We start from the raw sequence: 24,042 nt of genomic DNA on the forward strand, positions 1-24,042 counted from the left end.
ATTTTACTATTATAATATTGATTTTACAAATATAAAATAAAACATATACATTTCTAAAAAATATAAAGATAAAAAACATAAATAAAACATTCATAAATAACATTATGAAAATACAAATAATTAAGAAAATTACAATTAATAATAATAATGCAAAAATTATAAGTTACCTAATTATTTATTTTAATTATCCGAATTAGAATATTCATTCCACAAATACTCAATTAGTGCATTTCGTAGAGCAAAATTAATATGTTTATTCATTTAATTTCAATATATTTTTATCTATCTTATAATTTAATCATAAAACAAAAACTAAAAATCATAAAAAAATAATAATAATATTTTATTGTAGCGTTGCTACATTTGGCGCAGCACTGGAGTAATAAAAGTAGAGAAAATCTCCACTCCAACGCAGCGCGGGAGATGCTCTTATGTGTTGTGCATGATGAAGCAAAACGCACCTTTTAGTTTAACTAAAGAAAATAGAGGATGTAATGGGTAAATTCCCCCTCATGGACTTCGTTAAATAATATATTATTTTATAATGATCTTTATGTTTACCAAATCCAGTGTAACTTTACTTAAGTTATTACATTTACTATAACACATCGATTATTATATTACGCCATTTAAACACGTTGCATTAATGGTCAACAACTTATAAAATAAAGATTTAATATTTAAACTATACTTTAAAATATGATTTGGCATCTAAATAATTTTTTTTAATAATATTTAAATTATACTTCAAAATATAATTTGATACCTAAATAATTATTTTTGTTAATAATCGATGTATAATATTTTTAGGTGTTTATAATTTTTTTCTATTACACTTTTAGGTGTTCTATTGTTATAATTTTATTTTTTAATAATAATTTTTTTTAAAAATAAAAATAAAAAAATAAACCTCTTGTCGTCCCTTTTCCTCCCATCCCCCACCGTCGACGGTGAAAGATCACCACTAGTCAGTTTTGTTCAGATTATGACGAAGAATTCAACGGTTGCAGTCGTGTAGCGTATGAACAATTGTAGTTATCGAAATCACTGAAAAACATCAACAAAAAACCTAGGGATTCAACAACCATTCGTGGCGTTTTTCACGATGATCAAAACAGTTTCACGGTGAGTGGGGGTTGGGTTTTAGTCGTGACGTTAAGACGGTTCTGATGATGTCAACACTGACGGCCACATACCGACGGTGACTGATTGACTGCGAAAAAAAATGTAAAATTTATTTTTTTTAAAAATTATAATATTAAGTTTTTCTAAAATAAAATATTTTTGAGTCAGATAACGACTAAATTTAACGGTTGTTACGGTCCAGGCATCTAAAAGTGTAACGTTAGAAAAATTAAGCACTTATTGTTAAAAAAAAAATTCTTTAAACACCTAATTATATTTTGAGATATAATTTAAGCACTTAAATAGTTAGAAATTTTTAGTGGACATTTTCCCGAAGTTATGGGTTTAATCTCTACTCTTAAATTAAAATTGATAAAAAGAACATGTTACATTAATGTAATTTATCTTGATATTTATTAAATTAAATAAATATAAATATTAAAATAATCTTCAAACAATATAAACTATAAAATTACAAGTACACATAATACAAATTTAAATTTAATATAAGCTCGTATTATTCTCAATACTTTAATTTTACTACTAAACCAGTCATGTGAATTAGATCGATGATGATTTGGAGATGAAGTTTAAAGATTGTTTATTTTAATAATTAACAATAAATTAATTTGTAAAAAATATTATAAATTAATAAATTAACATAAAGTTTTAATTTAATGAAATAAACACTTCATTTTAAAAAAATCAAATTATAAATAAATGATTTTATATTTAAAGATAATCTCTAATTAATTTATTATTGATTTTTTTACTAACTTGGTTTTAAACGATAAAAAAACCAAATAAAAAATAAATTTGAATGTTGAAATGCAATCAAACGAAATAATAAAATAAACACTGAATTAAAATGTAAATAATAAATTTAACTTTAATATCTGGTAAATTTAGCGGCAAATTTCAATTTCTGGTAAATTTGTGACCCTAAAATTATATATATAAAGGGAAAATATCACTTCGATCTCGCCGTCTTGGGTTCGAACCTGGAAACCCTAAACAAAGGAAAGGAGAAGCTTCCTGTGTTTCAAGATAAATTAAAATAAAATCAAAGGTGACGATTTTGGATTTTCCCTCCACTTTCAAGTGTCGTTTTCTTTATTACAAAAAACAAGCTGCGGTTGCTGCTCTGCTGTTGTTGTTTTTCCTTTTTTTTTATTAACCTCTTTGTCCGAGTATCTCTAGTCTAAAGTTTCTTAGATACTATAGAGTTCAGAATTTGAATCTCTGGGTTTCTTTTGTTTCTCTTTGGATTGGGATCCTCGTGTTTAACTTCACCGTTTGATCTGGAGTGCGTGTACCTTTACAGGCTTGATTCATCAAACAGAACCGAGATCTCTCAGTCGTAGTATCGCCAGCTGGTATGTTTGGGTCATGGAATATTTGAGGGAAAATGTATGAAGTTCTTGGGTTTATTTACTTAATTATTCGTTGCTTTTGGTAAATTGGGAAAAAGTTGGAGCTGATTAAGTAAAATTGTTTAGAAAGATTTCTAACTTTTAATTTGTTAACGGGTTGTCATTACTCATTATTGAAAGTGATGTTCCTAATTACATTTATTTTGAAGCAAATTACACTGTTGATTGTGAATTAGAGTTAGTGCTCAAACAACTTTGCGTTATAGTTAAGGCACCAAATTGGATTTTTTATACGTTAATGTACCAAATATATCATTGAGTTATAGTTTGGATACTGTATGTCTTATATTTCTTATTATCAATTGTTGAGCATTATATGTCTTATATTTGAGTGATTGACGAAATATGTGTTAGGATTGTAGTGAAAAAAATTGAAAAATGGAAGAGCCCCCGAATGATGGTCCAGGAGCTAAGGTCTCTGTATTTGATGATTCGATCGATAATCATTTTAGGGCAATGGATACAATTTCTAAGATTTGTGAAGAGCCCAAGAATGATGATCTTGATGAAACTGATATCCAGAGATTTTCTTCTTCAATCACTTTCTTAAGGTAAATTTATGTTTTTCTTAAGGAAAAAAAGAATCTAGCATTGATTGGTTGTCTTTTCTGATATAAGTCTGATTGTTTCTTTTGATGTTAGCTTTATCAGTGTAATAAAGAAGTTTATGTTCCTAATGTACCATTGAACATGCCTTTAGGGAATGGAGGCATTTTAACTATGAACCGAGGGTCATTAGGTTTGCTAACGAGAAAGATGTCTTTGGTGGCGTAGAGTTGCCCCAGTTTTCATCATCAACCGTTTCCAAGGTGAAAGCATTTTTTTTCCGGGCCTTCCACTTGGAGGAATCCTCAATTACAGTAGAAAATCTTATGGAATAGTTATTACTTATTATAACATACTATTCTGATAACACTTTTTTTGGCTTATGGAACCAGCAGGACGGAGTATATGAAAGCAATGCATCTGCAGAATTCTGGTTAGATTGGATTTTTGTTTGACTGATAATAGTTCCGAATGTTATTTGGTTTACTTTACGTGGGAAAAGGATTGTCTAGTTTCGGTTTGGAAAAGCTCATAGTTTTATTCTTGACCAGCATAAATGCAAATTACTAGACTATAAAACTTCTTCCGTTCTACAGGATTCCTCTCTCTCTCTCTCTCTCTCTAAATAAAATAAACCCTTATGAACTTGTTACAGATGGTGTGTGCTCTTGTTATTTGTTAATCTGTGATGCATATGAATGTTTTACGATATAAACTTGGATGTTATTGTTCCTCTTATATAAGATCTCTGTATAGGCTACCTTATTTTATTTGTGAAAGTTATTTAGAGTTGAAGCCTGTCCTACAACACCGCTGCTAAATGGTATGTCATATACATTTATTGAGTAACATGATTAAACTACAATCTTCTTTCAGCAAGGACTTCTTGATGTATGTTGGAGGGTCTGTTTGGGCATTGGATTGGTGTCCTCGAGTTCATCAGAATCCAAATAATCTTGTTAAATGTGAGGTACTTCCTTTCCTTCTCTCCTCTTAAGGAAACTTTTCATTTGTTTATTTATTTAATCTTCTGGATTTTAGTTTCAATTTGAATTTTGCATTAAAATTCCTCTCTGTCAGGCTTCACATTATTCTAGCCCAAATCAAGTTCTATTTGGATATTTCAAATAAAAGAGACAAAGCCTAGATTGTTCTCAAATAACAATTTAAAATTTTACCGCATGCTTTATTAAGTAGTCTTAATAATAATTATCACTGTCTTATTGCTGCAATATTGTGAGATCATCCTTGTTGTGACATATTTTGTTTGCCTTCTTTCCCAGTTTATTGCTATTGCCGCTCATCCTCCTGAATCTTATTATCATAAGCTGGGTGCCCCACTTATTGGTAGAGGCATGATTCAAATATGGTGTGTGCTAAATGATAGGGTAAATGAGGAAGAAGCTCCTCTGTCAGAGAAAAAGCCAAAACGGAAATATCAAATAACAGAAGCCTTGGACGAGAGCTTGCCAAAGAAGCCTAGAGGACGACCTAGGAAAGAGCAAATAGATGAAGCTCAGCCTGATAAGGTTAAGAGGCTACAAGGCAGACCTAGAATTAAATCAATTACTGAATCTCCTGGCACTGATCCGCATGTGCAGCCTCTAGCTGTTCAGTACCCAGAAGATTCCATGCAGCTTGTTTGTGTGGACGATGTTCCTGGAAATACAAAAGAAAATGTGCCAGTTAAGAATCATCGTAAAAAACAAAAAGGTCTTAAAAAGGCAGCATCTACATCTGTTGAAAGCCCTAAAACTTCTAGGAAGAGTGTAAAATCGAAAAGTAAGACACAGGAAAAAACCAACAGTGATGCTAAAATTCAAAATGAAGATTCAGAATCTTTTTCTGCAATAAACCAACAAATTCATCCTAACTCCGGGCAAGATGCTACTGCACCAGATAATGTTTTAGGTTCTAATTCATTCAAGGTCAGCCCGAGTTCTCCTTCAATTCCAGGGGATGTTGCACTGCCAAGAGCTGTCCTCTGCTTAGCTCACAACGGAAAAGTTGCTTGGGATGTAAAATGGCAGCCATATCATACAAATGATTCTAAATGCAACCAACGGATGGGCTATCTGGCTGTCTTACTAGGAAATGGATCTTTGGAAGTGTAAGATTTTCTATTTAAAAATTTTCTTTGTAATTTTTCTGCCTATCATTGTTTAGGACTGAGTTATTAAAGAATGAGCATCATTATCTTATACAACACTAATAGAAAACATCTCTTTTAGGGGGTTGTTCTTTTCCTTGTCTTATTTAACAGATTAAGCTAGCTTCATAATTTGACATCCATAAGCATTGTAACTAACAACCCTGTTTGTGGATTCTTTTCAGTCCTAGAAACAGATTGGACTGGAGAAATGTCCAGAGAACTATATGTTGATATTTATTGTATTTCAAGGTTTCAAAATAAGGAAATATAAGAATAATTCTAATAGTAATACTCATTGTAATATAAAACCCTGAAGTATATTGTAGTAAGTCAAATAGAATGTTATGGAATAGTTAAATTAAATTCTGCAATATTGGAAATATATTGGGTGCATAATATGTATAAAATGAAAGTGGGGCAGAAGGTGTTTGTCAAATGCTTGAAATGTAGAAATTAGAAGTATCTAAGTAAGCATTAAAATTAGACTGATGTATCATTTAGAAGCCTCCTTTTCCCCTAATCTATTTTGAATCTTAGCTTTACATGTCAGCTCCCCTGTTTCTTGTTTTAAATCAGTTCCATGTCATCCCATTTTCATGAGGTTATAGCAATTAGTTGATTATATGTTTCACTTAGATTTATCACTGACAATTTCTGTTGTTTCTGTCTCCTGATTCCACCAATGTGTTGCAGGTGGGAAGTTCCTCTTCCTAATATGATAAAAAATATTTATTCATCTTCGCCTAAGCAGGGTACTGACCCTCGCTTTGTAAAACTGGAGCCGGTTTTCAAGTGCTCAAAGTTGAAATGTGGTGATATACAAAGGTAATTTGGAAATCTATAATTTTCCCTGTTAAACTATTCTATAGATATGTGTCTATGTGCACTACTTCTCTAACATTACAGTTATTTAGAATTTCTAAAACATGTTGGAACAAAAGATTTATTATGATGATAAATAGGGTTGTTTTTTTGGCATGCATACAAAGAAAATTGGCGGGGGGCATGTGGTCTATTAACCAGTATGGATACCTATTTAGACACAGGCAATTATAACGCTATATGCACTGCAGCATGGCTTGGGTGCACTACATCTGCATTACCCATTCCCATTGACTGCTCCCCTTAGTAGAATTATAGAATCCTCTGCATGTGGAATATGGGAGATTTTTTCCGTTAGAAAAGGAAAACTAAAGATCAAAATTTTTCATAAACTGCTGTTGTATATTGTACTTCTCAGACTTTATTGTTAGACTAATATTTTATTAGAGCTTCCTTGATTATATGGAGAACATTGTAAAATAAAATAAGAAGTATTCACTTTACAACCTTATTTTGTGTTCGATTCTACTTCATTTATCTCTAATTCAGAGGCGCCTATCTATTGTACAGCATCCCTCAAACAGTTGAGTGGTCAACATCACCTCCACATGATTACTTACTAGCTGGATGCCATGATGGAATGGTATAATGTTAGTTTTCTGTTTTATATACTTTTTCTTATAAATGATTTCACTTGTATATAGTAGTTTTGACTCTTTAGAGAATCAATATCATGCCTTTGAATAAAAGGGCATTAGAACTTTTCTAATTTGTTTACAAATTTTCTGTATAATCAATATAACTTTTCCTGGGAATATTTGTAAAATAAGTTTCTCCTGCCTTAATATGTCAATAGAACATTTGCTGGTTTGTTTAGATTTTTCCTATTATTACCACTTCAATGACTAAGATTATCATTTACTAGTAATTTTGGTTTCTCTGGCATCAAAACTAACATAGTTAATATCAGGTGGCTTTGTGGAAATTCTCTGCAAGTGGTTCACCTAAAATTAATGGTAATACATTAGTAAAAGAATTTGGTTATTGATGTGGTTTTAATAAATGCTTTGATTGTTGGCATCAAAGTACTATTTGAATTTTATTTTGCACTTTGTAATTATGCAGATACGAGACCTCTGCTTTGTTTTAGTGCAGATACAGTTCCAATTAGATCAGTTGCATGGGCCCCATCAAGGTCAGTGATGTCTGCTGTGTTCCTTTTGCAGACTAAATTTTTTTTTTTGATAAGAATGGAAGGCCTCATTAAAACCCCCCCCTCTTGATTAATGGAACTTGCTCCTTAATCAGCGGAAGGAGAAAAAGAGTGCCTTAGAACTTTTATTAATGAAGAACAAATACATAAGATTTAACAATCACACTAAAATACATTACATAAAACTTAACCACTCCTCCTGGCAGAACAAACTAGTCACTGGACCATAAAAACCACATTATAAACCTTACAATCAACCTATCCCTTTCTTTGCTAAACTGTCCGCCTCCCCATTGCACGTCCTTGGAATCAACCTCACTGAATGAACCTTGCCAGTAATAAGAGTCGAAATCTGATAAACTAGAGGAGAGAAGAAGACAGGAGCCAAAACCGGGGACTGAATCCACTCCACTGCAGATGAACAATCACTCTCAACGATCAACCTACCACTAGATTCCCAACTAGATGATAAAAAAATTTCAATGCCTCTTTTAATAGCCTTTAATTCAGCAAGTGGAGGAGTTCCTACGCCAACATTCTCTGAAAAAGTCAAAAGGGTGCAACCATTCCAATCTCTTAATATACCTCCAATTCCTCCACCCGAACCATCTAGTCTGACAGCTCCATCGACATTCAATTTAAGATAATCAACCGGAGGGGGAATCCACCTAAATACATCACAAACTTTGTCTTTAAAAGGTGTAACTCCATCTGCCAGAAATGGATTACCCATCAGCACATCCTCATGAATGGTAATCTTAGGGAATTTGGCTAGGAACAATTTAGAAAGCCTGAATCTAACAATGAAGAACAAAGACAATCTGTCAAGAGGATAACCTTCAAATACCATAGCATTCCTAACTTTCCAAATTGACCAAAAGATGACTCCCGGAATAAACTTCCAAATTGTCGAGTTCACCCTCAACTCACCCCAGGAAATAAGAATAGAAGGAGGGTCTTGGGGTAAAACCAGCGATACATCCCAGAAACTAGCTAATTTATTCCATAATTCCCAAACAACAGCGCAAGAAATAAATAAATGCTGCACCGTTTCCTCCTTATCCTTACATAAAGGACAAAGAATGTCGGCTCCTAGTGGTAAACCTCTCTTAACCAACTAAGCTTTGACTGCTACTTTCTGATGAGCAAGCTGCCAGAGGAATGCTTCCACCCGAGGTGGAGCAAATCCCAGCCAAACCCCTTTTGACCACAAAGTATTACTCCCCAACACAGGGCCAAGAGAACTTCTGCATGATTTTGTCGAAAACAGACCATCTCCACTTGCAGTCCACGATAGAAAATCTTCCACCAACTCTGAAATTTGATATAGCTATGTATGTAGTAATACCTCTTCTGTTTTTAAAAAAAATATCTTCTGGGAATTTGCTTGCATAAATGCAAAAGGAGTGACCTTTTGTAGATATTCTACCTATCCTTTTTTTCTTTAAGTTTCAAAGGTTATGGGCTATCCGTCCTCTGTTGGACTATTGCAGTAGTGCTAATGAAGTGGAACTACTTTATTAACCAGTTATTTTTTTCAGACAACCAGATTTAAGCTCCTTTCATTAAGAAAACTGAAATATTATATGGATCTAGTTATAAATATTGTTGACCTACTCTACCAACTTGTATGTTTGATACTAAGATGCTTGCCAATTGTTCTAAATAAAATTCTATTGTTGAATTTCAGTGATATGGAGAGCTCAAATGTTATTCTTACCGCTGGACATGGAGGTCTTAAGTTTTGGGACATACGGTAACCTTGATACCATGTTCTGGTTTAAGTTTAATCGCTTTGTATCTCAGTTATCTTTGAGCTTTTGCTTTTCATGCACTCATGTTCTCTATGCATTCATTTTAGTTGCAGATGCTTGGTGGCTGTATTCTGTTTCTTAAGATTGAACTCTTTGACTGTATAGTTCTAAAGTTTAATTATACTTTAAAATCTTCTTAGAGATGTCATATTGCATGACATATCTCAATAGTGTAGACTGAGTTTATGTTTACTATTTAATTTACTATTATGTAGTCCATTTTCTTTAGGATTCTTTCTAAGTGCCATGAAATTTCATGATTTATTGAAGCTTACAGACATAGGAGGTTCAGCTGAAGTTACAGTGTTTATCAAAGGAGAAGTCAAACTTGTTTTTATTTTTCTTGGTACTAGTGAATGGAGTTTGCTCAATTCTCTTTTCTTCAAATTCATTTTTACCTTCACTTGTAAATCACCAGAAATTAGAGTTTTAGATATTGTTGAGTGTATGATAAAGGAACTTGCATGTCTAGTGTTGTCAAGGGTTTGAGGCGCTTTTGTTGTCTGCCGCTAAGGCACTTGCCTTGCCAACAATGGGCTTTTGTACTGCATTTTATGCATTTTAGTTGAAGTAATTAGAAATTGGGATGAAAAATTGTGCACATCAATTTAATGCTTAACTTGATCTATACATTTACTTGATTTTCTTTTGTTGCTGGCATAAGTGGGAACATGTAATTTTTTGCATAGTCAAGAGTTTAAGTTCAGTTGGAACCAGAGTGATTTCCTATTCCCCTTTAAGTTCTGAATTATTGAAAGTTTAAACTTAGTACTTCTAAAAGAATTGTAATTCTCTAGGATTTTTTTTTGATAGGATAATTCTCTAGGATTTCATTTAGGACACATTTGCATATGTCAATTGTTAAATAGTTTTCCATTGTTTTAAGGGGATGGACCTGAATTGTGGGTTCTTTTCAACTATAAGCACTCAGAACTTGTTCTCTCAGTATGTTCTGTTGTGCATGTATATATATATATATATATATGGATGTTGTATGGAGCATTTATCTCTAAGAATTTAACCTGTTCAAGATGCTATGGTAGCATGATTACATGTTCCTTAAGAGCTTTTGTTTGACGGTGTTTGCAGTGATCCATTTCTTCCGTTGTGGGATGTCCATCCGGCACCAAAGTTCATGTATAGTGTGGATTGGCCACTAGAGCCAAGGTAGGCTGTACACGACGGCTTTCCTATTGTTTTCATTGGAATTGATGGTCTTCTCTTTGACTAAAATTGAGGCAACCTTTCATGTCTGTAGATGTGTTATGATATCCTTTGACGATGGAACAATGAGACTTCTCAGCTTAGTTCATGCAGCATGTGACGTTCCTGCAACTGGAAAACCTTATGGGGGGACCAAGCAACAAGGACTGCACCTTTATAATTGTTCATCATTTGCCATCTGGAGTGTACAAGTGTCACGGTTAACAGGTATGCTAGGTAGTGATTTACTGATTTTCCTATGACTAACTTTTTCTTTTATTATATTAAAATTTGCAGTGGACCTAATATGCTATTGGGGGGGGGAATCTAGTTATGCGGGAATTGGAAAACCTTTTAAAGAATAAGATATGCTAAAAAAAGATCATATATGGTCAATACTGTTTGACTAGAAATGTGTTAAAAATTCTGTAGGCATAGAGTAGAAAGAATTTTTGCTCCAACCTACAAGGTGGATGCATAAGGAAACCGTTCTACATGTTACAAACTATTTTTTTCCAGTTTGTGAGGTGCTAATTATGGATCTAGTATTTTTGCTGCAGCATTATATGTCTATTTAGATAGTCATAATCACCCCATCTTTTTGTCTTTGCATGTCACTACAAATGTTAATCGGTGGTTACAAATGTAATATTTGACGATTAAAGTGGGATGATGAACAACTTGATTTTTGAATTGTGATTTCCAAATTTAGATTGACCGGTGAATATAAATATTAGGTATGGTAGCATATTGCGGTGCAGATGGTACTACAACGTGCTTTCAGGTGTGTTGGTTTACCTTTATCTTCAATGCTTGCTTTAATTTTCCCCTGAGAAACTTTGTTTCCAAGATGTAAATATTTTCTTTTCTTTCTTTCTCCAATGAGAATTCGTCTTGGAGACTGGTCGATAATTATTTATACGAGTTATTTCTGTTACTTAACCTTCTGCATTTCTCTAGCAAATCATGTTACTTCCACTTCTTAAGGTACAGAGTCTTGGCCCTTAGTTTCAGTCAACTGACAGTGTAAAATTATTCGAGTGCTTTCATTGATGCTGCATATCAAGAAATTGTGTGATACCACTGCTTGAAATTTCCTTCAAAATAAAATTTAAAACTGCTTGTCTTATATCCGTAGGCTGCTTCTTCGAGTTTTGGCATCGATTGATATTTGATACTATTGTTTTTGTAACCAGCTTAACTCAAAAGCAGTGGAGAAAGATTTTTCACGAAATCGAACCCCGCATTTTGCATGTGGATCCTTTACCGAGGATGATTCCGCTGTAATAGTTAACACTCCATTACCAAATATTCCTCTGCCGTTGAAGAAGCCGAATAATGATTGTGTGGATGAAAAAAGATCCATGCGTGCCTTCTTAACCAAGTCAAACCCGGGAAAAAATGTAAAGGAGAGGAAGACGATAGATCCATCTTCTAATAAACAAACTTTAGGTAAGCTTTCACAACTGAATTGCCAATCCGATATTCCGAGTTTGTTTCGTAACAGCCAGCGTGTTCTTAAATATGTTGCAGCACTTTGTGATGGCCGGAAGGCAATGGCTCCATCTTCTGATAAACAAATTTTAGGTAAGCTTTCACAACTGAGTTGCCTATCAGATGTTCCAAGTTTCTTTTGTAACAGCCAGCTTGTTCTTAAATCTATTGCAGCACTTCGCGATGGCAACTATCCCGGTGTGGAATCCGAACCCGAGGAAACATTGGCAACTCTGAAAACCAAAATGAAACAAAAATCTAAGAGTGACGGCAAGAAGAAAGCCGACACTGATCAAGCATTGGCAGTGAGAACCGAAGAACCAATGCAAAAAGAGAAAGAACGAACCGGAAAAGAAGCTGAAAGCGGAGTCGAGGCATTCCCTCCCAAGATTGTGGCGATTCATAGAGTGAGATGGAACATGAACAAAGGCAGCGAGAGATGGTTGTGCTACGGAGGAGCAGCCGGAATCGTTCGATGTCAAGAGATAAACATTCCGGCAACGCCTATTCGTAAAGGTAGAGGTAGAGGTAAAGCTAAGTCGAGCATAGTGTGCATGCCATGAAAGTGGAATTAGTTTATGAATAAGCATATTGACCTTTTCTGGAATTAGATTGCCAAACATTTATTACAATTTTAAACTTGTTTTCGCTCGGATTATTGTATATATAAATTATAATATATTAAACTATTTTAACATATTTATCAACAATTTAAAATAAAAATTATAATGAAACTTTTTGAAACCTAATAATAAGAAATTTTATTATTGCAGTCGTCTTAAATTAATAATATTGAATTTACCTTATAACAAATTATTGATATATTATTTAAAATTAAACATTAAATGTTATTAGAGTGTTTGATAAAAATTAAATTTAAATAAAGAATAATTTAAAAATAATTAAAATATTTTTCATTTGATAAATTTCACATTAAATAGTAAATAGATCATTAGCTATATATAGTTTTTCACACATTTTAATAAGAAAATCTATAAGACGATTTCCTTTTTATTTTATTAAATATATTTTAAATTATTATTTTTAATAAATTGAATTTTTAATTAATTACTAAAACATGACCTAATTGTTTTTTTAAAAATCGAACCTAAATTATTAAATTTCAATATTTCATTCGGCCTAACAGAATAAATTTCTTTAATATTTTTTTTAGCCCATTATCAAATGTCAATTTCACAATTCACTCCTCCCAACTAAAATACACGACAAACGGCCCCACCATCTTATGTGTCTACTTAATATCTTGTCGAAATCCACCACGCGCCTGTTTCAACTCTTCTTTTATAAAAGGAAAAAAGCATTAGAGGTCCTTGTACTTTTAAAAATAACCAATTTGATCCTCATATATTTCTCTCTCAATGTGACTATCTAACTCCACAAAAATGTCAAATGTGATATTTTGACCAATGTTTTTTATCGTTGACTATTACGGTACTGACGTGACAATTCAAAATACTAACGTGACGGTCCACGATTATTGACGTGACAGTTCATGATGATTAATAATGTGACAGATAACATAGTAGATGAGCTAAATTGATAACTCAAATATGACAGATGGACTGTCACGTTAGTACTGTGGACGACCACTTCAACACCATGAACTATTATGTCAGCACCGTAATAGTCAAACGATGAAAAAGTTGGTCAAAGGATCATATTGAATTTGTTTTCTGAGTTAGAGAACCACATTAAAATAAAAAAATAATCTGAGGGTCAGATTAATTTTGTATCAAAAGTACATGAATTTCTAATGATTTTTTACCTTTATAAAAGCAGGTATTTCAAACGTTACCGGGAACAGTTTTCTCTTTTTCCTATTTCGATCGTTGACTCACGCTCCATAAAATGTCGCGTGAATCCGTTTCCCGGGGAAAAAAAATATTAAAAAGGCAAAATAAAAGTAGGACATGTTTTGCTTAATTAATGATAGATTAGCGAAATTTAATCCCTCCGAAGAGTTCTTCTCTGTTTTGCTTAATAACATAAAAGCAAAAATAAAATAGAAGCTTTAAAATATATATAACGCATATCTCAAGTAAAGGGCAAAGAGTAGAGGCCGCTGTGAAGTAGCAATAAGTGCTGCCTCCACTGCTTTTTATGATACAAGTAAAATATTGGTATATTTATTCATATTTTACATCTATATCTGTGTGTGAGCTATTTGCTATTTTGTTTCGCTTTGATAAATTTTGAAAAAAAGAAGAAATTGTCGATCTCTGTGTAACGGCTACTTTGAGCGTGTTGTTGAAGAAGCGAAGACTTGAGATAAGGGGTGGGGGGTGGGGGAAGGGTGTGATTTGATTCAGTTTTTGAAGGGAAGTAAAAGAAATGGATTACAACTATGATCGGTAAAGTTCTTTTTTTCTCTTTGATGCCATTTGGTTTTAAAATGCATGATATTGTTGTTGTTGTTTTAATTTATGATAATTTATTTGCATTTTTTTAATCAACGCTGGTTTTTCTGAAATGGGTTTCTGCTTGATTTTGAGGGTTTTTTTTTAATGGATAAACTGCTGCAATTGGGGAATGGGTGTGCCTGGATTTTGTTTTTCGTTTTGATTTTTGCAATGGGATTTCTTGGATTTGTATTTTGCACAGTAACTAAAATGCTAAATTGAAAGAAAGTGTGGGCTCTATTAAGATGGTGGGTCACTGTGTTTTTTAATTTGTTCTTTTGCTTTTTGATTAGCTTAAGCACCAGTGCTGAAAAACATATAGATTATGATCCCTTTTCCTTGTTGTTAGATCTAAATAGTACAGGTGTCCTTTTTATTATTCTATATGTGAAATTAATTTGGTTCATAAATAGTTATTGGATCCAATGCTTCAATTTTGCTTCTTTCCTTTTCCTTTTTGTTGTTTTACTTGTGAGGTGGAAATGTTTACTGTTTTTGATGTTGTTTATCCTGATAATTTCCTTTCCTTTCCCCCCCTTATGCCTATTTAGTTCTATAGATTATGTTGGTGATTTAATTCCTAATTTATTTAGAAACCTAATTTAGGATTTGCTTAATGCTGATAAAATGGAGCATGGATTCCATTTTGGTAAAGTATTGGATTGATTCATTGTGAAGTCTCTGCATTGGCTCTTCGCTTTGGCCTGATTGTTTTACTCATTTTTCTTTATTGTTTCGTCTGTGACAGAGAACCTTGGAATTGGCATGGGGAGAATCATGGTGTTCAAAATAACAACGATTTTGGTAATTTATTACGTGAGACTATCTAGTTAATATATTCGAGGCAGGAAAGTGAATAAAAAGTTTCAAGACAGTAGGTTACTGATGTCTGAATAATATCCGAGCAGGTGCCTCCCAACGTGCATTGACTCAAGTGACCTTGAACGAGGAAGACCTTTCCTACATGTTTGATGAAACAACCCCTGTTAAGGAATGTGGGGATCTGTCATATCACATTTCTCTTAATGGTAATTTTTGTTGCTTGAAATTCTTTGAACTTATTGTCATTATAACACCTGTTCTTGTCTGTCGAAGTAATAACTAATAAGACCGTGACCTTCAGATAATATGAGCAAGGAATCAGAGGATAAAAGGGAGATTGCCTCACAATTTAAAAGGCGTAGAATGCTTCAATTTGACACTCATGCAGCTGATACTTCCCTTATGTGTGACGAGATGCCAATGCCATCTGCTTTCCTAAAATCAAGGGTGACTGCTAGATAACTCTTCTAATCCTGTGATTGTGAACATGAAAGAAGCATGTCGTATTGTTCAAACTTCTATCATTCAACTTTTTTTTGAATAGCTGACATTGATCGATATACTAGATGTGAATCATGATGCTAGAAACGTATTAGTTGATCATAGTTATTTTGTATTGCAGAATGAAAACTCTTTATAAGGATTATTTTGTGCTTCCATTTACTGGCTAAAGGTTGCTGATATTTTCAAAATTTTATCGTTTCTACAATTAGTTAGTTATTTAAAACAAGTTCTCGACTTCTGCCTATTCCAGTGGCCTTTGAAAAATATGCATGATAGTTCTATGCTGGTTCCTTTCTCAAGAGATGAAGTCATATTTATGAATATTGGTTAAAATGTACCATGGTTATCGATATGTCTTATTTATTTATTTCTTCCTTCCATACTTAGGAAAGGGATAATTTGATTGAAGAGGTCTTACCCGATGCATCTGAGTGGGTTACTGGATTTTCAGGTTTCTAATGCAAGCCCGTCTTCATATAAATAATAATGAACTTGATAAAAAAACACAGTTGGATTTTAACCATAAGGAAATATTGCAGAAAATGCATCAGCCTCTAGTCACGATGGCCTAGATCAATCATGTGAAGGATGGCTTGCTGAATATTTTAATGATGCGGAGATGCTTCTTAGCTCTGATGATATGTATGCTTCAATGGACTTTCAATGTTTTTGTTTGATCATGCTATGAATGTGTTCTGATTGCTTTATACTGTGAGATTCAGGAATCTTGCTGGTGCATCTGATGTTCAAATTGATACTTCAGGTACGAATTCTTCTGAATTTATTGTATATAGTGTGCTGTTCTTATCTTCATTTAAAAAAAATATTACGTGTCATTGTTCCATTACTCTCTCTCTAAGTTGCTCATTTTCTTAACTTTATGATGAAATTTGACTCTCTGTTCATAGAGTTCTGCCTTCCCCAACCTGAGTCTGGGGTTGATGCTGTTCAAAAGGAGGCAACTCGAACTCTTGGAAATGTTGTGCTCAAAGGTACCCTTACCCTCTTGTTTATTTCTATTGAATTCCGTTTCCTTTCGATTGTCAGTATCAACCTATCTTTTCCCTGCCGTTGTTCTATAGGATAAGAATAAGCTTGTATGATTTATGTCTCTATTTCAATTTACCATGTCCTTTAAGCAGGACTCAATGACATTTTACCTCTAACTGAGATTAACACTGTCAGATCGGATTTTTTTATAAATCATTTAGGTAGGAAGTCTTTCATTCGGATGCCCCCTATGGAAGCATCATCTGTTGCCTACCCATTTGCTTTCATTAAACCGTGTGGTTTCCACGGAGATGTTACCCTGAAGGATATAAACCAGCGAATCCAAACTCCACCACCATCTAAATCAAAACAAAGCAATGAAGATCTTGCTGATGCTTTCCCAACTTCTGCTTTTTCTGGGAAGCCTGTTGTTGGCAAAACTAAAATTCGTACCGAAGGAGGAAAAGGCAGCATCACAATTATGAGAACCAAAGGCTGAGTAGATAAGTGTTCTATCTTGGTTAAATCTTGGTGGTTCATGTATCATTCCTGGGTCGGACACTGCATTTTTTGTCGGACTCCTGGAATTCATAAAACACATCAAAGTGTTTTATGTTTTCAAATAGTAGAACTCTATAGGTCTAGTATTTATCTAATATGTGCTTTATATTTTGAGGCTATAAATGACGTGATATTCGAGATCCGCTTATTTTCTTCCCGTGTTGGAAAAGACCTAGTCAATGCTTTCACCAGAAGAATTTGTGTATTCACATATTATATCTAGATATGTTTTAGAAGCATCAGATTTGTAAGATTGTGCGTCTCTCTCTCTCTAAGTCGATTACATTATTATATTGATGTATAAATGGTGATCGGCATCAAGTTTTATGTTGTCCCTCATCTTTTGCTAAATGCTAATGCATTTGTCTCCTTAACCTGTATGTGGTATGGTATACCTTTGTCCGATATTATGTATGATCGTTATGGTAATTGCTTAGGTCTGTCGCTGATATTCATGTCTTGGAAGGATTTATCCATGCTTCCAATAGATATGAATAATTTATAGGGAATTGTTGTGCATACCTGAGAATTCCCACTTAGGGTTTATCTTTCAGCATGTTGACCTAAAATGGCAAGTTGTGTTCTCTTGCATTGCATCACAGTGGCCGGTTGTGTCATTGGAAAATGAATCCAAAGATACAGCAACTGGTTGTGTTAACAGTGGCTGGTTCTATATTTGTGTAGATTGGATACCGCCGAGGATCATTATGATGTCGATCCTCTTAACCCAATTTGTTTCATTCATGATATCGGGATTCAAACAATCTGACTTTACTTAAAGGGTTATATATCGGACTGATACTATGTTTTATACATATTTAAAATATAAAATCTATATAAAAATATAAGCTTTAAGAAATTTTTGAACGGATAAGAATACTTATTATGATTCATATTTCGAGAAACAGATGCCGTTTGTTAAGCGGACCAAAGTTTTGTTTTTAGGTGGAGAGTAGAGACAGTGGCCTCCACAATAATGGGAAATCATGACTCATTAATGCACTCACGGCTTATCTCGAGTACCAAATATATTTACCATGCTCGTATGTACTCATATTTTGTATTATCTTTTTGGATAAATTATGATTTTTTAGTATTTAAATTATCAGTTTTGATTTGTTTTAGTATATAAATTTTTAAAGGTTTCTAATATTATATTCAATGTTTAGTTTTTATTTTATTTTAGTACCCAGTTAAAAATTTAACGTTAAGTTTAAAAAATAAAAGTTTAGGTATTAAAACTGATCCAAAACTTATAGTTTCGTGTTGCTCATGCTTTATAATTGACCCCTAATTTACCTTTATAAGTTGTTATCTTCATGTATTCCCAGATACATTTTCCCGCAAATAACTCTCATTCTTTTAAACTCCACGCCTTGTTACACTACGAGATCCAATTCCCCTTTTTTTCGAGGGTAATTTTTCTTTCTCGCCCTATAAATTGAACTATTTAATATTTTTATTGCGTGTTTCATCGTTTTGTTGATTCATCGATTGTTTGAATTTTTCAGCGGTTAACGTTTGCCGATCGTAATCTGGTTTCCGGATTCAGTCATGACTCATATCTTTTCGATTTGTGTGATTAAAATGCGTAGTTTGTTAATTCTTCAGGTCAACTATTATTTGTTTAATGTGTGTTATCCTTTAACATTAGCTAACGCGGTAACCAGAGAGATTGAGATCGTGAAAGGGCTCAAGCCCGAGCGGGCAACAAAGGCAAGACCAAGGACGATGGGTTTACCCCTGAGAAACGACGTGAAAGGTTTCGTATTTTCATCCTCCTTTCCTTTCACGTTCTTTTTAGTTTTATTTATTTATTCCCTTGTAATTTTTTTAATTGTGAATGGGAAGAGATGCAAAGACCTTGCAAGAAAAGGGCGCAAAGAAGGCGGCGCAGGCGGCAACTGGAGGGAGCAATGCCGGTGGCGGCGGCCCAAACAGAACCAAGAAATAATAATGTTCGATGAATCACGTGGACGGTAATAATGATTGTGTTATTACCTTGATAGGGGAATCAGATCTCTGTGTTTCTCTTGTTTTTTTGAGTCTTCGCCTATGTCGTCTTAAGATTAACGTGCTAATCAGACATTGATTTCGACTCATAAATTTGATTTCTATTCGAATTGATCTCCCACTAAGCATTCTTTAAGTTGTAGTAGTTCTGATCATCATGTTTCTATTGGATTTCTATTGGGATAGTTGAGGCATCGGGGCTGGGTTTTACTGCTAGAATTGTTCGTAATTCGCTATAACTTTGACTTGCAATGAACAAAAACTCATCCACATATCCTTTAGAATTACTGCCTGATTGCATTACTAAATGGTAGAGATTGGTTCAAGTTAGTCCCTCTATCGCAGTACTAATTGGTTCAAAGTAACCCCTCTACTATTAAATAGATCAATTTAGTCTCTCTATTAGTGAAAAGAATCAGATAAGATCACTTTTTTACAGAGCTAATATTAACAATTTTTATGAATTTTATGGTTCTGCGAATGATTTCTTTTTTTTAGTTAAAATGCTATTGAAAAACTGCCGGTTGATTTAATCGGATAAGATGTTAATTTTTTTAAATATAATTAGATATTTAAATTCTAGCCGTATCATGAATGAAAAAAGTTATATTAAAGGGATTGCTCTCATAATAAAATTTTACGATATTCATTCTTAATTAGTCGCCAATAATTTAAATATCAGTGGTTTTGCCACATTGATTTTCCTGCAAATATTTCCAGTGTATTATCTATGTTTTTGGTAAACTTGAGTGGAAAATAGCTTGATGTGGATGGGGTAGCTAAGTAACCGACTTAATTTTCTCGGGAAACAAACAGTTTGGCTGCAGGATTTAACAGTTTGTCAGCCAGATATCGGCATCTTTGTTTTTAAATGTTTCGCTATTTTGAGAAACGGGTAAATTATAAATTTTATCGCTAAATTTTAACTCTCTTTTATGTTGTTTATTGAACTTTAAAAAAATTTAATTTCTTAATTAAACTTAATACATTTACTTTTTAAAGTCACTATTATCTTTTTTTATTTTGGTCACTTTGTTATTAAATAGTTAACATTAAAAATGACATCATTTAAAAAAAAAATTTCACTAAAACAAAGTCATTTTGTATTTATATAAAAACTTATTTTAACGACGTTAATTATTTAACGGTTGAGTGATCAGAAAATTCGAATATTTAAGTTTAATGAGAAAATTAAAAAATTAAAGTACAGTAAATGAAATAAGAAAAGAGTAAAGCTCATGTCATTTAAGCTATTATTATACGTGGAGTTCCTATCAGTGGATTTATCCAATTATTTTTATATCACAGTATCGGTTTATCTTGTTTTCAGTTGAGATTGATAGTCAATTTTTTTCAATTCTCCTCTTCTCCAAGAGATCAGGGACAAACTAGGAAGATGAAAACACAATAGAATTATGAGAGTGATACTATTTAAAATTAATCACGAATCAATTTACTTCAGTAGTTAAAGAAGTCGTTGTTGTTCCTAGAAGTCACGGGTTCGAGCACCAGTGGTTGTAGCAGGATGATTGAACGTTTATTGTCAAATAATTAAGAATATTTAAAATATACTATTTGTAATCACCTTAGCTTAATTAAAAAAATCGAAACTAATAGAAAAATAAATTATAAAATTAAAAAATATGATTTAATTTTATTAATTTTAAAATCATTCTTAAAAATAACTAAATAAAAAAGACAATGTCAATTGAGTGTTTAAGCATAACTTAGATATATTGAGTGTATAAACATATTTGATCTTATTATATTCTCTTATATATTGTGCTAATAATAATATCAATCAAATTTAATTTAATCGGCAACGATAATAAATTTTAAAATTCGCTTTAAAGATCATTTTTCATAGAAGATAAGGTGCATTTCACCAGTTTAATTTTCATATATAAGAGCAGAGTAAATTAATTAAACCCTAAAAAATAATTAAATCAATTTTACTGTCAAATATTAGATTAAACAAGCCGAATTTCTTCTTAGTCAAATTAAAATTATAAAATAAATAGTTTCTTTGTTTTAAAAAGTTTTATTAATAAAAATTAACCTTGGAAAATTAAACAATCGTAAGTAATTAATAAAATAATTGGATGGGTTATTTTATATTCAGATATTGATTTCATATTTAGTTAAATTAATTAAATATATACGTATGTGCTGTTAATGATAACATTTGAGTTATATAAATGATTGATGATTCATTTCTTATGATTTGAATGAAAAATTTATAAACAATAATAAAACAAATGTCAACAAATAATTGAGGGTAATATTACACAAGGTTATTTTCTTGCCTTACTTTTTGGGTATAATTATCGGTATTTGATGTTATGATCGACTAATCCGGATCGAATACTGTAGAGGCGAGAGTGACCATCTCAACTCATTTTGTTCCATTCGTAATGATCAGAATTCGAACTCCTAACTTTACTTAACGGATCTAGTGTCGAGCAAAAAAAAACTTAAAAGATTTAATACCTTATCCCACAAGACTATCTGGTTGTTTTTTTTTTTTTGCTTTACTTAATTACCTAATATATCTAATAATAATTTGATAAAAAAATTCAGCCTTCACAGCAAGGTAGGAATATTTATGGAAGTAAGTTTGGTCCAAAATTTTATTTTAAATGTAAAAATATTTTTAAATAATTTCTTTCCAGTCAAAAATTTATATTTAAAAAGTAATTATCGACTCAAATTAAAATACTAAAATTACGGTATTTGTGCAATAAAAAAACTCGTTTGAAGAAATATTCTCGTGGAATTGCATATTTCTTCGTTCTAGTTAATAATAATGTAGAGAAAAACATAGAATATATATTTTGTGATTATATTTATTTGCGTCAAAAGCATGCTGTGAACCTTTAGGTTAGTAGAGGAAGGAAGTATATCTTGCTTGAAACGCAAGATTTAAATTCTAGTGAATGAGTTCAAACTATTACATTTCCCGGCAGAATAAGAAATTTTGATTATTCAGTCAACTAGTCGATATTTATTATTTAGGGTAAAGTATACAAAAGGTCCTCCGACTATATAATACTGCTTTATTAAGTCCCTCAACTATTAAAAGTTATAAAATGACCCTCTAACTTTAGAATATTTATTTGTTAAGTCCCTCGACTATTAAAAGTTACAAAACAGTTACCGACTATTCGTTATGTTTCAAACTCGTCCCTTCCATTAAAAAATTGATAATTTTCTAAGCTAAACGTCAACATGATGACTGAGATACGATAGTTGTTTGAGATTCTGGGATCAAATTTTATCATATCACAATTAGTATGTTAACGTTCAGCTCACAATACCGGAACTTTTTATCGGAAAATGATGAGTTGTGAACATAATAAATAGTCGGGTGACCGTTTTGTAACTTTTAATAGTCGAGAGACTCAACAAAACAACACTCTATAGTCAGAGGACCATATTATAACTTTTAATAGTCGAGGGACTTAATAAAACCCTATAATCGGAGGACCATTGTGTAGTTTACCCTATTATTTAATTAGTACCATTATACATTCGAGCATGAAACACAAGATTAAATGATAAGTTGATCAAATTTGAATCAATTTAGTTCAAACTATTTCACTTCTATTGAAAATGTGATGGTTCAACATCTGTGTGCTTAATATTATAATAAATTTATAATTTTAATTTTAATATATATAACACTTTTCTCTATTAGTTTCATTTTTTTAAATATTAAATTATTCATAACTCTGCACACGTGTATAAAAAAGCATAGCTATGAAAAAACAAAGTAAAAAAGTAGTGTTGTTCACTATTAGCGAAATTGATGATTGCATCTTTTTTGAATTATGAATAATAAAACTTATCCAATTTATTAATATACAGTTTCATTAATAGTCCCCGATTATAGGGTACTTCTTTGTTAAGTGTTTCGGTTATAAAAAGTTACAAAATAGTCATCTGACTATAGAATATTATTTTATTAAGTCCCTCAACTATTAAAAGTTACAAGATTTGACTATTCATTATGTTCCAAACTCGTTATTTTATGTTAAAAATTGTGGTTGTCTAAGTTGGACGTTAACATGATGACTGTGATATGATAGTCGTTTGAGATTCTTAGATAAGATTTTATCATATCAGAATCAGTAGATTAATGCTCAGTTGAGAATACCACCAATTTTTCAATAGAAAAGGACGAGTTTGGAACTTAATGAATACCCGAGTGACCGTTTTGTAACTTTTAATAGTCGAGAGATTCAATAAAGCAACACACTATAGTCGAAGGACCATTTTATAACTTTAATAGTCGAGGGACTCAATAAAGCAACTCTCTATAGTCGAATGACCATTTTATAACTTTTAATAGTCGAGGGACTTAATAAAGTAATACCCTATAGTTGGGGACCATTTGTGTACTTAACCCTAATACTTTTAGTCCTAAAATTTATATTGTCTATTGATATAATTTTAATTTAAAAAAAATTTATGAAGTTTAACCTTAAAAATAACAAATTATTTAAATTTACAATTTATTTTAATTTTAAATAATTTAATAAATTTAAATCTCTAATAAAAATGGGTAAAGTACACAAATGATCCGCCGACTATATGTACTGCTTTATTAAACTTTTGACTATTAAAACTTACAAAATGGTCACACTACTATTTATTATGTCTCAAACTCATATTTCTGTTAAAAAACTAACGGTTGTATAAGTTGGATGTTAATATAATGACTGAGATATGATAGTCATTTGATATTTTATGATCAAATTTTATCATATCACAGTTAGAAGGTTAATATTTAGGTTAGAATACCATTATTTTAAACAGAAAAGAACGAGTTTGGAACATAATGAACGGTTGAGTGACCATTTTATATCTTTCAATTTTTGTTTGTTTTAGCAGTTAAACTTTTAATTTTTCAAAATCGTACCCAATATTT

General features: G+C 32.1%; 2 protein-coding genes across 4 annotated transcripts; both read left to right on the forward strand.

Moving 5' to 3' along the window:
* The first annotated feature begins 2,104 nt into the window (after positions 1–2,104).
* Positions 2,105–12,400, forward strand: LOC120130887. 3 transcript variants are annotated; one of them, XM_039148037.1, is made up of 18 exons: positions 2,105–2,194; positions 2,450–2,501; positions 2,921–3,109; positions 3,259–3,367; positions 3,497–3,537; positions 3,981–4,074; positions 4,388–5,214; positions 5,950–6,081; positions 6,649–6,721; positions 7,049–7,094; positions 7,204–7,273; positions 8,982–9,047; positions 10,195–10,272; positions 10,364–10,536; positions 11,046–11,092; positions 11,505–11,760; positions 11,842–11,895; positions 11,977–12,400. In XM_039148037.1, the coding sequence occupies exons 3-18, from the start codon at positions 2,937–2,939 to the stop codon at positions 12,363–12,365; spliced, it is 2,628 nt and encodes an 875-aa protein (XP_039003968.1). In that variant the 5' UTR covers positions 2,105–2,194; positions 2,450–2,501; positions 2,921–2,936; the 3' UTR covers positions 12,366–12,400. The 3 variants fall into 3 exon arrangements, with proteins under 3 accessions (XP_039003968.1, XP_039003969.1, XP_039003970.1); XM_039148038.1 differs by lacking the exon at positions 2,105–2,194 and having other exon boundaries at positions 2,323–2,501; positions 3,500–3,537; positions 11,977–12,399; XM_039148039.1 differs by lacking the exons at positions 2,105–2,194; positions 11,842–11,895 and having other exon boundaries at positions 2,323–2,501; positions 11,977–12,398.
* A 1,707-nt stretch (positions 12,401–14,107) lies between these two features.
* Positions 14,108–17,338, forward strand: LOC120130890 (protein XRI1-like). Its single transcript, XM_039148043.1, has 9 exons — positions 14,108–14,174; positions 14,971–15,026; positions 15,131–15,250; positions 15,346–15,491; positions 15,936–15,999; positions 16,088–16,190; positions 16,271–16,311; positions 16,457–16,540; positions 16,760–17,338. The coding sequence occupies exons 1-9, from the start codon at positions 14,155–14,157 to the stop codon at positions 17,035–17,037; spliced, it is 912 nt and encodes a 303-aa protein (XP_039003974.1). The 5' UTR covers positions 14,108–14,154; the 3' UTR covers positions 17,038–17,338.
* Positions 17,339–24,042: the final 6,704 nt, after the last annotated feature.

The sequence above is a fragment of the Hibiscus syriacus genome, unplaced genomic scaffold (genome assembly GCF_006381635.1).
Source record: "Hibiscus syriacus cultivar Baekdansim isolate YM2019G1 unplaced genomic scaffold, ASM638163v2 tig00110548_pilon, whole genome shotgun sequence".
In the NCBI taxonomy this organism is placed as follows: domain Eukaryota; kingdom Viridiplantae; phylum Streptophyta; class Magnoliopsida; order Malvales; family Malvaceae; genus Hibiscus; species Hibiscus syriacus.